This window comes from Tauraco erythrolophus, chromosome 2 (genome assembly GCF_009769465.1).
Source record: "Tauraco erythrolophus isolate bTauEry1 chromosome 2, bTauEry1.pri, whole genome shotgun sequence".
NCBI lineage: Eukaryota > Metazoa > Chordata > Aves > Musophagiformes > Musophagidae > Tauraco > Tauraco erythrolophus.
Genome location: NC_141466.1, coordinates 35,264,774 through 35,280,435, shown reverse-complemented (window position 1 = coordinate 35,280,435; position 15,662 = coordinate 35,264,774). Strand labels below are relative to the sequence as shown.

The 15,662-nt window shown below is 38.3% G+C and overlaps 1 protein-coding gene across 3 annotated transcripts in view; it reads right to left on the bottom strand.

Annotated features, from left to right (window-relative positions):
* PHIP (PHIP subunit of CUL4-Ring ligase complex) overlaps nt 1-15,662 on the bottom strand; it is a 120,232-nt gene that overhangs the window by 44,221 nt on the left and 60,349 nt on the right. For 2 of the 3 annotated variants that reach the window (XM_086631346.1, XM_086631347.1), the window contains 5 exons: nt 14,170-14,298; nt 8,874-9,099; nt 5,773-5,910; nt 3,918-4,101; nt 3,096-3,219 (listed from right to left, as the gene is read on the bottom strand). In XM_086631346.1, coding sequence (XP_086487472.1) covers nt 3,096-3,219; nt 3,918-4,101; nt 5,773-5,910; nt 8,874-9,099; nt 14,170-14,298 — 801 coding nt within the window. The remainder of the gene's footprint in view (nt 1-3,095; nt 3,220-3,917; nt 4,102-5,772; nt 5,911-8,873; nt 9,100-14,169; nt 14,299-15,662) is intronic. The other variant, XM_086631348.1, reaches the window with a different exon arrangement.

The window sequence follows — 15,662 nt, the reverse complement described above, 5'->3', positions numbered from 1 at the left end:
AAAAATATCAGACAACACCTTCTGGAGTGTAGTCAGTCTCGCTTCTCTTCCCAGGCGTTTATTAGATTTTGTTATGGACACTACATAGATGACAATTCCAATTTACCACTCCTACTGTTCAGATGCTACTGAGCAGAAGTGTTGCTCATGCTAACCATAAGCAACAATGAAAATTGCTAAGATCTGAGCAGTTTATTTAACTGGGACACACTATTGTTTCCGATCATGTCCCCTTTTCTTCTTGCAAATTTGCTTATTTAAAGCCCATTTGATACCTACTCATTTCTGAATCCCCTCAAGATTTATCCCAAGGGATGGGAATTAGTGTACTTCTCAACAACCCGAGTCCTCAAAAAAAGACACATCTAATGAAAAATAAACTATGGAAGAATATGAGTTTTTTGTCCTAAGATGCCATTAAAAAGTATCCTGTAAGGTTTAAGAAAGACTTATTTAAATGTTTTGAAAGCGTTACTGAATTCAGCAATAATTTCTACATGGAAAAATTTACTGACATGCTCAAGTGTAGAGACCATGTGTGTCTGCTTTTTGCTCTATTTCCTCAGGACGAAGAATGGGAAGTGACTAAAGGATTTACCAAGTTATCTTTCCTTCACATTCTGAGCATCAGAATCCAGATCATGGACCCTCCAGGGACCTTGATAAATGAAGGACACGTTATTCTCTGGGTAAATACACAAAACTGAAGACAGGTTTTCTTAAGCTAGCTTTTGATTTGAAAGATTTTAAGGGCGTAAATATCCACAATGAAAATACGGGGCTCAAAAGGATCTAGTACAACTTTTGAAGTTTGGAGACTAAAAAATTTCTCCTCTGAGAAAAGATTTTCAAAAATACCCATATTAAGTTTCTTTGTTTCAAAGATGTAATAAAAGTAATTGCTGAAACCAAAATGCAGGACCAACTTATCCTACTCTGCTATTTTTGTGTCCCAGTGATATTTTAGGAAAACTAACCCAGTTAGAAATTTAAGGGTAAGCTGGTAGAAATTCACATTATCAAGATTTTTTGACTAGGCTGTAGCTGAAGAAAAAGGGGGAAAAAAACCTCTTGAGCAGTGCAATCGTTTAATTACACTAAGCAGCCTCCAGTACTTAAAGGGGGCCTACAGGAAAGCTGGAGAGGGACTTTTTACAAGGGCGTGTAGTGATAGGACAAGGGGCAATGGATTCAAACTGAAAGAGGGTAGATTTAGATCAGATATAAGGAAGAAATTTTTCACTCAGAGGGTGGTGAGGCACTGGAACAGGTTGCCCAGAGAAGTTGTAGATGCCCCGTCCCTGGAAGTGTTCAAGGCCAGGTTGGATGAGGCTTTGGGCAACCTGGTGTAGTGGAGGGTGTCCCTGTCCATGGCAGGGGGGTTGGGACTAGACGATCTTTGAGGTCCCTTCCAACCCTAACCATTCTATGATTCTAAAAGAAAGTCTATAATTCAGAACCAAAATATATCCCCTCAAGACAAGAAACAACTTTGTTAAAATCTGTATTTGTGAGGCCCATTTTCTATTAATCCTGACAGAAAAATAGTTGTTTCCAAGATTTCTGATGGCCTGGTATTTCATTAATGAGCCCTGCCATAGCCAACTCCAAAACCGTAAGTGGCATAGAGCTTCTTCCCTCTACGTACAAAAACTGGAGATAAAGTGAACAAATACTTTTTCAGTGTATCTTGGGCAAACACACTTAAAGTTTGTGACTGCAGTGTTGAAATCAGCATATCTGTACTATTTCTTAAGATAGCAGTGCACGCCATTTTAATACAAGAAAGAAACTGAAGAAAAATTTAAGAAATTTAGTAAAGAAACTGAAAATGATTAGAGGATCATTTGGGCATGGAGAATTGTTCATCTCACTTCTTTTGAAAAACTTTGGTTGAGTATGAAAGAAGTAAAACTGAACACTCAAATTTAGTATCAAGTAGAAATTTGTCCATCTCAAATTTACTCTTGCAACTGCATATAAAATCAATTCATCATTACTAAAAAAACGCAGAAGAATGACCAAGCATCTGAAATGTACTTAATTTTCAGATTGCTTTCAATCTCGGTCCCTTCCTTCCCAAGAAAGTGAATAATAAACAGCACAGGCACTAAGTATGGTACTCTGATAAAGTTAAGAGATGCGCGGTCTTTTGTATACTTGTTCTTAATATTTCATTTCTTCATTTTTCCACCTTGAACCCCGTAAGTGATTTTTATTTTTCAATGGACAATTTGCAGGCGTTCTTGAAAGCCTGTATTTTACTAGGCTTTTGATTAAGTGTAAAACAGTCTCATCTAGAATAAGCATACCACAAAACCTAAAAATCCTTTACAGTCACTCAAAATTTACTTTATTACAAAATATAGATGGTTATTTAGCTAGAAAAGCATAGATAAGCATGTAAGGTGCACACATAAAAATAGTTTCTAACAAACAAGACATAAAGTGATTTTTGTAAATATAGAATATACATCCTTCACATTTTCTTAACAGCATAAAGGCACAAGAATGACTTTTTTGCTAGTTACATGAAAACATCAAGTCGGTTATGACAATTTCATTTTTAACACAATCCATTCCCTTCTGTTTCATCTATCTTGTTTTCCTCTTTCCTGAAAAATGTACTCCAGTTCTAGCAAAAAGCATGATTAGAAATAACCCATACAAAACCACAATATGATTATTAGGATACCATGAGAGAAAATACCAAATTCTGTATTTGGAGATGTATTTAAATGTGTTAAGGTTAAGAACTGTGACTTGAGTTTTAATCAAACCTTTCCACAGAAAAGTCAAACAGTAGCCAACAGTAGCAGGATGTATTGATTAACAGTGACAGACTCCCCACAGCAAATCATGTCCCTAACAGCAGATTCGCATGGCTTCCCACAGCAGTCCCTGTTGTTTATTCAGAACATAGTGAAACATCAGTACAGACAGACATGCTTCCTCATTCTGGGGAGGTAAAAAAATTCCTGTACTCCTGGTTTTTAAATTTGAAACTGACAAGAGGAATGTAGCTTTATGTGGCCTAAATGCATTGAGTTAAATTTTACACTTCTTACTGCGATAAGGTACAAGTGACTATTTACCTTAGAGAAAGTAGGTATTTTGTTTTCTCTTTGAATGTGACTAGTTACGTGTTTTCTTTTCTCTTCTGATCGATACACTCTTATTTCCTCTTCTCCTTTTGCTGTTCTCCATTCTTCCTGCCTACTGAAAAAGAAAATCGAGATGTTAAATTTAAAGCAAAATACTACTACTGAGACGATCTACTCCAAATCAAGGTATAAATGTTCAACATTTACAACATTCTTTGAAAAGTAGTTCTTCTCTTTACAATCACAACACGGCTTCAAAATTACCCTTTCTGAATAAAGTAAGATTTCAACCTTATTTCAAAAAGGCTAGAGCAGTTAATGTTTGATTGTGGCTGCTACTGATTGTTTGACTTATTAATATAAGTATTCATCATGGGCGTTAATTACTGAATGAAATAAAGTTCCAGTTTGGAAATTAAAATTCATCTCAGCCACCTAATAGATTAAGTCAGTGTCCTGGTCATAAAATGCCATATAATGGCGGGAATAAAAGGAGTTAAAACATACCATAATCCTATGCTACAAGTCAGAAAACACTGAAGTAACTAGATCCCATTGTATATACAAGTTAAATGACTGCATCATTTGTTAAATGGTCAATTTTTATTCACCATACTTTTATAATCCCAAGATTTTTCAAGTGATATGCAAACAACAACTGATTTCAAACTGAAATTGATTTTATAAGAAATATGAGACCACAGAACAGGTAAATACCACACAAATAGTTCTATGACAATGTGAATTCCCAAACGGTTCAACTTAATTAAGTTCACCAAACTAAAATTCGTTGCAAACTTGGCCTGTGTTTACCTGGCCACACCAGAAGACAGTTCAGGCACTACAACCCTTCGACTCCAAGCCACAAGGTCCCGCTCTGTGGCTATTTCACTTCTTGGTGCGTTGCTATGCATCTGACGCACACCTTCAATTTGTCCACTACGTCTTAATCCTATATTTGGTGGTGAATGTACTTCTGAGGTAGAACTTACAGATCCTAAAAAGTCAAAAAGTGAGAGTTGCACTTGATCTGAAATTCTAAGGGAAGCATTTAAAAAGAAAAACTGATAATGGAAGGAAAAAAAGAATTTTACTTAATCTATTACTTCAAAATAAATCAAATATTAACTGAATATAACTATTTCAGCAATTTCTATAACCACTATGTTCTGGTTTCAGCTGGGACAGAGTTAGCTCTTCTTTTTAGCAGCTAGAAGAGCTCCGTGTTTTGGTTTTAGTCCGAGACTTGCTCTGAGAAGAACGCTGAGAGCGCACTGATGTTTGTAGTTGGCACTGAGGTCTCAAGGACTCTTCAGCTGCCGTGTTCTTGCCAGTGTGCAGGAGCACAACAGGATAGGGGGGAGCACAGCCGGGAGGGGGGGTCCACGACTCTCCTTATGATTTGAACTTAGACTTAGGATTGAGGGCCAAATTGGCCTATTAGTATTCCATATCAGGCAGCATCATGGCCAGTATAAAAGTGAGGGACAGACGGAAAGAAGGGCTTTTGCTCTTCCTAGACTCTCACTTTCGGACTCTGAGAGTGCTCTGTCTCGCTCTCTTTTCGGGCCTCTTGCTCATATTAGTAATAGGATTAAATTGTTCTTATCTCAACCCACGGGTCTCTTTTCCTTTTCTCCTTTAATTCCCTTCCTCATCCTCGGGGGGTGGGGGAGGGTGAGTGAGCGGCTGTGTGGAGTTTAGCTGCTGGAGTGGCCTAAACAACGACACTACAACACACCTGCTTAAACAGTTACTGGGCTGCAGTTTAAAAATTCACATTTCAACATGCTCCTTTTCGAAGAAGCAGATGTATCAACAGTCTGAAGTGAAGCAAATGATTCAGTGGTTTGATTTTCTTTAAAAACGCTTTTGAAAACATTTACACGAAGCTCACTATTGCTACTGTGCTCTAGATCCGTATTATAAAACGGTGATCTATCTCACTGAATCAGTGTATTCCTTAAACAGTCTTCTACCTTCAAAAAAAATGAAGCCACAACACTGGAAATTATTAGGAATTCAAGCTGTAAAATTGACAGACAAGAAACTGAAATGGTGAAAAGATTAAAACCAAAAAAACCCTAACAAAACAGCCCTCCCCCCGCCCCAAAAAACCCAAAACCGCACACACGCAAGATTCTTCAAACATCTACATTGTAGCAAAATTTCAACATTGTTTCACATCTTTCCACAAAGCTATTCTTTCTTACTCAGGTGGATCACGAACCATGATTTTTTTTTTAAGTGTTGAAAACAACTGTAATCTAGTGCAAAACACAAACATGGAACAGCTGAACTGAGAAACAAGCAGCTTCTTCCTTTTCTTCCTGTTTCCCTATTTGAGATAATTCAGATTTCAATCAAGCAGACAGCAAATTCCAGATTAAACAGCAGGGTAGCTACTTCTAAGGGAATGCAGCTGCAGCAAACGCCCTGAGTGAGCAGACTATAGCTTTTAACAAAGATAAATTTGTAGAGTTAAGAATCCTGAGATTTTGCAGAAAGGTAAAAAAAGATGGCAAGGCTGTATTATTTTCTATGGCTCCATACCTCCTTTCTAGTAGTTCATCAAAATGAACAAATCATGCACAATAATGTGATTTACATTTTCCAGCTCTCAGCTCTTTCAGCAGAAAAGCCACAACACCCATCTGCAGTAATCTACCTCTGCTTATCCGGCTGGTGCTACTGGTTCCTGCCTCTCCAGAACGTCTCTGGTCCTGCTCTTGCTGAAGTCTTTGAATCATGCTATCCAACGGACTAACTTCTTGATTTGCTTGTTGACTAAGAACTTGATTCAATCCTGTGAAGTAAAATATACAAGAGAAAAACATTCAAATGTTGACTGGAAGAATCAAATCCTACAAACAGATTACCGAAGTGTTAGCTTTGAAACTTACAAGTACAGTATGTAATCACACAGGTAACTATGGGCTAATGTATATTTTTGTAACAGCCACTTTTTAAACAAGACAACTGTTTTTCTAATATATTAAGAGCCTTGTATTTTCTGGAGCAGGGTCAAGATGATCACATGCCACTCGTAATAAAAGCTTAAATTTGATCCAGTGCCAGCAAGTCACAGAACCTTAATACAACTGTGTGTCAGCTCAGTCAATGAGCATGCTCAGCCTCCCCCAAATGCATTACAAAACACTAGTGTAAGCTTCAAGAACTACATCAAGGTCTAACTGAATTACAAAGAATTATCTATACTGGAGAACACCAAGTGGTAAAAAACGCTTGATTGAGCTCCATATAGACATAATGATGACACAGGTTAAGTAATGCTCATTTTCTTTGGTATGTAAAACAGCCAAGAAACTTTCTTTTGGGTAGGTCTCTTGATTAGAAGACATGAGAGCTCTCACAGAAGTGATTACAAGGTGATAATACTGTTTCTGTGTAGCAAGCAAAATTCACACCATGTAAGCATAAACAACACAAAGTCTTTTCATACAATAGTCACAAAAAATAAAGAGAGGTACAGATAAAAAGGCAAGGATTACAGTACTGATTTGAAGAGGAAGTCAGATACCCCCACACGGAATAGTTGGATGGGAAGCTCCGGTCAAGAGAAGCAGAATTTGCAAAACTTTGTAATGAGGGATGACAACGTTCAAAGAAACAAGCTACAGAAATTATTTTTCCATCATGATTCCAAAGAGATATCGTAGTATAAACCGCACTTTGCAAGACCAAAGACAAGATATTACAGTAACTGTGCCATGAAATGAAAAGCTTTGATTATGTGGCTAGGTAGAAGCAGCCATCTCTTAGGAGATGATGGTACGCAGAAAGAACATAAATATTTAAGATAGTGCTCTCAGGGTTTCAAGTTTATTGTAGCTGAAGTCAACTTCCCTAAGGCAGCAGAAGCTTGAAATCATGGAATGAGCTCTGGCATAACCACAGCTGGATGTTTTCTGACTCATGTAGTGAGACAGATTTATTTGGTGATCTCATGAGCAGACATACTGTCTACTGAAAACAATGGGAAATACTACTAATAATCCAAGAACGATCTGAAGTAAGGAAACTGCTACCTAAACAGAATTAATGTTTTTTATGTATCTAGCTTGTGAGACTTTGCCTTTGGAAGTAACAGCAAGGGGTGGGTTTTTTTTAAATGAAATAATAAAGACACTGATGTATATTTGATTTTTTCGAAACATCTGGTTTAAATGAGCTTCACATACATCTGAGCAGTAAATCAAGCATGACTATCTGAATTCACCCTACTCTTACAAGCCCCTACAGAAAACTTGACATAAAATAAATTATCAGTGCTCTGAGGGAGATCCATCAAAACCCACAATAAAGTTTCAGAAAGAAATGCTGCTTCCTTAGTGGAAGGGAACACATAAAAAAAACCAAACACAGTTTAGCTCTGCCTAAGACTGCATATATTGTGGCTAAACTGTAAAGTGGTAGAAAAATGTCTTCTGTCTCTCCATAATCTCTCTGGCTCTCTATCAGCCTGGTTGACGGCTTCTGGCTATTAGACAAAACGCTATGGACATCATCTTCCTATAGGCATGATTCATGGGTCATGCAGCCACACCATTAAATTTAATATTGATGGGTCTGTGTGCAGAGTCTGACTCGTTTCAAAGCATTATATTGGAGAATGTGCTCGGACATTTTCAAATTTGGAGAATTTCAGAACATCATAGATCCATGCTGTAACTGTAACAACGAAGTAAAATCACATCCTTCCTCGGAAATACAATTTAGCTTCAAAGCCACTAGCTAAAAAGTTACAAGATAAAACATGGCATACATTCACCAGAAAGGATTTTTTTCCTTCTTACAGTTGCTTCTCAGGTACCATTTCTTCCTATAATTTTGGAAGAAAGATGGAAATGATCCTTAAAAATTATTATTCAAGTATTCAGCAGCTTATAATCCTCAGGTCTACAAATGAGGATAAAGAGATCTTTTGGTAACAAGACTGTCAGTTAACCTTTCTGGAATGTCTGACACACCACAGGCTTAAGTATGAAGTACATATAAGCCACTATTTACAGGCAGTCAGTTTTCCTGTATTTCCAAGAATATCCACATACTTAACAATGCTTATCTTGAAAACATGTAAAGCTACTTTCACCAGTCACTGCTCATTCATACCAATACCCAATTAGTGACACTTAACGAGCAGGCATCATTTTTATATTCCTACCCATGTGGACCACATTTAGGCAGTTTCCAACAGCCAGCCATTGGCCCAAAATATGCACGTTCCTCCCATGATGTGTCCATGGACAATACAACTTTTGAAGAACTCCTAGATTTTGTATCCTCATTGAGCCTTGAGAATTCTCTAACCAAACCATCAAAGCTTAAGTTGAATGACTGTCTTCATCTAAAGAGGGCGAGGATTTTGCGTGTTTCAGGTATCCTCTCATTTTTCTCTTCTTGTAGGCGTTAACTGTTCCAACCGATCTGTGGAAGATGAGTCTATTTCCTAGGTTTTCTGAAGTAGGAAATCTTACCCCGAAGAGATGAACACTGCAAGCTTACTCAGCATCATGCACTGTTCCAAGCTAACTGGCATCATACCATCAACTAGTATTGACTTGATCGATGGCAATACCGTAAGTGAAATTGTCACAAGCAATCCATGCCAAGGACACTGCAATTATTCCACACTATGTGAACTACTATGCCCAGAAATGAAGAAAGAGGACGAAGTGAAAGGGAAAGAATAGAACACCTGGAGGTAACTAGATAGGCTACTGTGTAGTGAAGTGAAATTTTCCATACCTGAAGATGTTACTCCCATCTGAGGAATAAGCTGTTCCTCCCTGCAGTTCTCACGACCGGGAACTAGTCTTTGATACCTTGCAGGATGAGGGTTGCCATCCACATCAACCAAAAATGGGGGAGGCATAAGATGTGGAGCCTGCTGTGTCTGTTCATCCAGGACAAAGTTGTTGGCATCACGGATAAGGGGCCGATAATCACTATGAAAGAACATCTGATCTGCTATCTGTAAACAAAGTCATTGCGTAATTTTTTTTAAAGAACCTATTAAAAAAAGCATACAGAAGATAACTGCCAAAAGTATTTTTAACAATATTACTCATGGTCACTTTTGCAAAACCAAGCTTATAAGCTGATCTGTTTATCTCAGTTTAAAGGGGGAAAATTTAATGACTCCATGATTTTTTTTCCCCCCCAGTACTCCTTTTCTGTATTATAGTGCAAGGAGACTAATCCACATATTTGAGGGTGAAGAGCATTTAAAGAACAGGGGAATGGGGCAATATTTAACAACTTGAACACATTTGACCAAACACAGCATGGACATATTAAATAGTTCACAAATTTTCTTCTATACTCTTGAATATATGAATATATATCCTGATACTGAAAACTGCGTCACAGACTTATGAGCTATGGTGTAGGAAGAGGAGGAATATGAAAATATTTAACATATCACGTCATTGCCAAATATTTTAACACCAGCAGCCAAACATATATATTCCTATTATAATGCTAGATAAGTGAAAAAGTTCCAGTAGATAAAATAAAGCTGATCTAAACTTGAATTCTTCAGGCTCAAAGTTTTCTTTTTTATTTCAGTCCACCTGCTTGCAATTTATTCTAGATGACTTTCCACAGACACTCAAGACTGAGGAATTCTTTTGTTCAAGTAGTACATAAAAAGGCTTATGCTCCATCCCTCACTCGCACATGCATCTCAGTGTCGTGCAATCAGAAAGATATCGAATGGCAAGGGGAAGAGAGAACAGAAGACAAGTTGATGTGTGTAGCACACATCCCAACACTAACTACTGGCAAGAAAACCCCTTGGCAGTTCACCTAGGCAGTTTAAACTTCGATCAAGTAAAAATAAAATCATAAAATCATCATTCACACAAATCAGATTTCCAGTACAGTACAGAAATGATTAAACAATTGACTCTAGGCAGAGAGATCTCCAAAAAAACTCTTGTCTTAGGTGTGACAGATATTTGACCACAGACAGAGGAATGCCTAAGTTGTCATAGAATATACTCTGTTTTCTGAAGAGCATGCTCTATCATGACCAACTCATAACATAGATTCCAGTAACTTATTATGTAGAAATCAGTAAGGCAGAGGTTATAACATCTACTCAGAGGTCTGGACTCTCAATGAGAAATGTCTCCTGTCCTTAAAGTGAGAAGACAAGGAAGGACAATGACAAACATCTTTCAATTACAATATCAGAAAGTGCCTACATGCATCCACATGAGGTGGATTAAAAAAAATAATAATAATCAAAAAAATCATAGGGATCATGAGATCTGGATCCCACAAAAATTCAGAAAAGTAACAATAGGAAGAAATTGGAAAGATGTATGGAAAGATGCAACAGCAAAGAATTTACCTCAGGGATTCACAAAAGGTTACCATTACAAAGTGCATATGGACAAGGTAACATCCCGCTGCAGTAAGCGGCCCTGCCTGGATAAAGTCTTGTTGCCAGATTATGTGTTAATTTAACAGAGGCTAAATGAGACAGATCCAAGTACTTTCATGTGTCTGACTGACAGAATCAAGGCCTGCTTAACAACTTTGTTCCTTCAGGTCTAATAGCTCAATCTGATAAAAATATAGGTCCTCTAGGAGGACTTACAATTTTCTCTAGAATCGTCAGAGTATCCAGTACTTGCACCTAGTGGAAGTTTTCCTATCAAGTAGTTCCCTCACTGGGAAATAAGAGATTCCAGTGGCATGACCATACAGACTGTGAGTTTTAGTGTGCTGTGACTTGGCTGTACTGTGTTGTCTGCATCCCAGGTTTTGCAGGCAAAGGGAAGATCTGAAAATCCTTCCTTAGATTCAGTGACCTCTACCAGAATAGTCTCTGGTGCAAAACCATGAGAGACTTCCTTGCAACTACCCTTCTGTTTACTCTGTATGGTACAGAGAGTAAACAATAGAGTATGGTAGAGAGAGTAAACAATAATTTTCTACTCCATGTGATAAGAATGGCATTTCATGGAGAATCCAGGCTTAGACCAACTCACAGGTAGAACACTGGAACCCACAGCAACAATCTTATCCTCAGCCTATTCCAAGTCCTGAGAAAAATCAGAAGAATTAGATGTTTCAGAGAATCTTAAATGGCTACGTTCTGCAGACAATCAGTTAAAAGTACTAATATCAGATCTATTTCTTGACTTACTCTTAGAGATCAAATTCATGACAGTAAGAATACTACATCACCATTAGGACATGTGAGTCTCCTGTGCATATGACTTCACAAACCCAGCTTGGGTTTGAGCACAGAAGCTTTCCACAAGGCCAGAGCTCCACAAATAGACTTTCCTTCAGTAACTACCCTACACATTCAGAACGCTCAATTCTCCAAATGGGCACCTATACAAATGCAAAGAGATTTTCCCCACTACTGCACCAATCCATGAACAGGAGCTGTCAACTTGCAACAAAGAACTGTTGTCTGGGCAGTCCACAGGAACAAAAGCCTTAGAAAGCTCCGAGATCTCGTCCAATCCAAGACATAAAATCAACAGAAAGGCACTTTATGCTTTAGGACAGTTAGGCATTCCGGGAGAAGTTTCCACCTAAGCAAGAACTTCTGACCCACACGTGCCCTGGTGACAGTGAGGTCAGCTCATCTCCAACGATCTTCACACACTCAGAAATCTCAGTTGAGATTGGCTCAAGGTTCCCTTAACTGGATCAAATAACAAAGGAGCCCCAAAAAGCAGCAAATGTATTCTCCCCTTACTCCGCAAAAACATGTATCATCCAAAAAAATCCACCCCCCCAAAAAAAATCCCCAAAAAAAAACAAAACCAAAAAACACCCCATCGCCTTCATCATGGCCAAGATCACACTGGGACAAAAAATGGTCTGGACAGTGGTTCCAGTCAACTAAGAAACACAGATACTTCCTGAACATAGTATGAAAAGACATACATGTGGAAAACCAAGACCTTGCTCTCTCAGCAGAGCTAATACTACCCCTCAGCTATAATCATCATCCTGAGCACAATTCAGAAGTGTAGGACAGGTTACCACACTCCTTCCTTCTGTAAAAATCATTCTCCAAGATGGATGGAAACCACTTTAAAGTCAAAAAAATGCAGGTCCTACCAGAGCATATTCTCACAAGATGTCTGAACCCTCTCCCAGTATCTGAGGGACAGATAGGACAGAAAGAACAACACCTAATCTCCAGCACCTACCTATTTGTAGCTGCATTTTTCCATAACTCGGGTCAGACAAAAATGAAAGGATATGGAACCAGACAAGAAAGAGATTGGAAACTTCCAAGCCAAGTCTTCTGAGAGTTGAAGACTAAGATTAAAGACGTAACAAATGTAAGTGCTATTTGCTCCCATTTCTTCTACGGTCAAGAATGCCAAGATTACTACCGGCACAGTAACAGCTGGGGAGGATCGTTTTAAATCACTCAATAAATGAAAAATTTTATACATAATCTTTTCTCAGAGGCTGCAGCAAAAACCCCCAAGAGAACAAAGGGCCTGTAGAATTCAAGAAGTGAAAAGCAATTGTTTTCATTCTTCAAAGAGATCTAATTCCTCACGAGGTAAGTTCTCAAATGGCAGTGTAAAGGAAACTCCTGGTTTATCACAGCAAAGACAAAGGCTCTCGGTTTCAATTTCATTTCCAACACTTCTGAGTAGCAGAGGACTATACAGCTCCAAAATGACTGGAGGGAAAAATAAACCATGGACAACGTGAGAAAAATGTTTCTATTACAACAGGCTTTAAAATTTGGAAGAGTAAGAACTCTGAAAGGCAAAGACCTTGAAAATGATCTGTTAATCCTGGTTTTCCTTGCTTGTGGTGTCTCTGCTCTTTTGTCTTCTTTGGAATGGAAGGTGAAATGCACAGCTAATAATCGCTGAGACAGCAACAGCATCCAAGTACTGAGTACTCCAAATCACAGTTGAGAGACAAGGAGAAAAAAAAAATCCCCAATATGCAAATGTTGCTGTAATTAGCATCAAAATAAGAACTGGATGACTACAGAAAGAATGTAGTGCCTTACAAGACAGAGATTAAAATGCCTTTTGCTCTCCCTCCTTCGGATCTCTCTGCGTAGCTGTTTGCCAAAATGTTCTCAAGCACAGCCTGAGTCCAAAGGTCCAAAGCAGGAGGTGAGATCCAGAAGCCAGCACTCCACCAACAACCTTCAAGTATCAGCTACCAGAAGCAGAAATGAAAATCCTGGAGCAGATACGTTTCCTTAAGTCTTAGAAAGAAGGAGAGAAGGAGAAGAGACACACCTCATCTCTTCCTCGGGTGGTAAAGGAAGAACTAGGACCTTGTAAGCACTTCAAACTAGGTAACCTGTATGGTTCATAGTGCATGTTCATCCACAGAGAAAAAAAAAAAAACAAACACCACATATCTTTACAGTCATGAGGGTCTGTGGCAAGACACCCACACTTAGAATACACAATGTAGACTGTGACATTAGAATAAAGATGTAATATTTTAACCACACAGTAACAGTGGAACATCGCTGTGTAAGCATCAAGGAATCCACAACAGCAGAACTTCATTAGCACACATGAAATTGTATCACTGGAACATATAGTTTATTAAAAATAACTGTCTCCCAGGCTATGCAACATTTAAACACAGAAAGCAGGAATTAGTTCTATTATACCTCCCCCCCGATTTTTTTGGGGTCTTTGTTAGGAACCAGAAAAATATTTAAAGCAAAATGTTTAACTGTTATCAATTCCACTGAGTTTATTCACATTATCCATGTGGACCCACTAGTAGACACCTGTAACCTCGTCACTTAGAGTAGACAGTGACTTGGTAATATTTATTTTTTTTTTAATTATTTTTAACTTCCCATGTAAGCAGTAGCTTAATAGCATGCTTCCATAGTTTAAAGAAAGACAATGAAAGAAAGCTCAATGTCAAGAGGAATCTGAAACATTCCATATTAATGGCTCAAAATTGCATTTAGATACACCCTCTTGAAATGAAGCTCTGAAGGAAAGTTTGCATGAATGCATTTAACACAGACAAACATTTTGATTTTCATCTTGCACTGTACCTTGTCATATTTGCTACTGGAACCAAAGCCAAAAATCAGAAGGTGACCGTGTGAATCAGTACATGCAAAATGCTGTCCATCAGGAGAGCACTTGCAGTCAAAAACTGCACCATGTCCTTGTCCTTCAATCTGAAATACATCAACATACACAATAATTAAGTTACCAGAAATAAATAATTGTTCAATTATGATTCTCAAAACTGTGGTGCTGTTGTTGAAATTTATTATAAAATCTGTAAGACAGTATACCACTAGATGGAAGTTACTTTAAAACATACTTTACTTTTTAGCTATTCACTTTTCAGTGAATTTTGTAATAATGCTCGTGAAAGATGCCAAATTGATAGCAGTAGAAACTGACAGAGTTTATCCACAAAGCAGGCACAGCATAGGAAGTGAAAATAAAAGCTTCCCCTTGAATGTCCTGCTAATGAGCCTAACCAGAGAGCTGGGTCCAGTTCAGGGCTTAGTCACTACACCCTTTCCATCCTCTGCCTTTCTGCTAAGCTAGCCCAGTAGCATTGGCTGCTGTGGTGTTTCGGAACACCTGCCTGCTAGAAAACGCACTGACATGGACAACCCACATTACACAACTTAGCAACTGCCTGTTTCTGTAATTCCTACTCCTAATTTATTGGAGTGGGGGAGGTATAGATTTGTGTAAAAACTCCACTTTTTAAAGGAGAACTGCAAAGATTTTAAAAAAGGAATTTTTACCTGATACTCATTTTCTGTTTTCCAGTTCCATTAAGCCAGAACAAATGGGTTTTTGTTTTTCCCTGCAACCTGTCAATCAAGCAGAGGTGACCAATCACCACTCTGAATTTTCATGTCTTCAGCACCTCTTCAGAAAGCCCCTTTCTATTCTCCCCAGCAAAGCACTTTTGCATTTTCTTTAAAGAGACACCAAACAAAATTCTTTCCCTAACTATGGCAGGCCTATATACTGCCAGAAAAAACAGTATTATTCAGCCTGCAGGCAGTAACACTATGCACTTCTGTAGCACCTTCCAGAGGCCATCAGCATGATTTTAAAAAGTTAAGGAACCAAGCATTGAAAACCTGTGAGGTACATACTGTTCTCGCTATCTTACAGGCTGAGACAAGGGCAAGAAGTCTAAATCTTTTGCCCATGGTCTCAGGACACATCCATACCCACATCCCTGCACGCACCCCCGATGGTAAAGGCTGCTACAACTATTACTGGTGCTTTCAGGTATTTGATAAAGGTCTTTCTTACTACAAGTACTTTCCGTAAAAGTCAAATGTGTTTCCGGATTAACAAAAGAGGAACATAAACCAATGCACGTTTTATGTTCTATTTTGCTCATTCTTCCAGAAGAGATGAATGGAAGTATCCTACAGAAAGAGATGGAAAATAAAAACAGAGCTTCAAGCGAGTGACACTGACATCACAACAGCTAGGAATACAGAATTAATTTAGGCTAAGCAAGATGCAACAATCAAAGCAAAACTACAACTTTGTGCTGCTT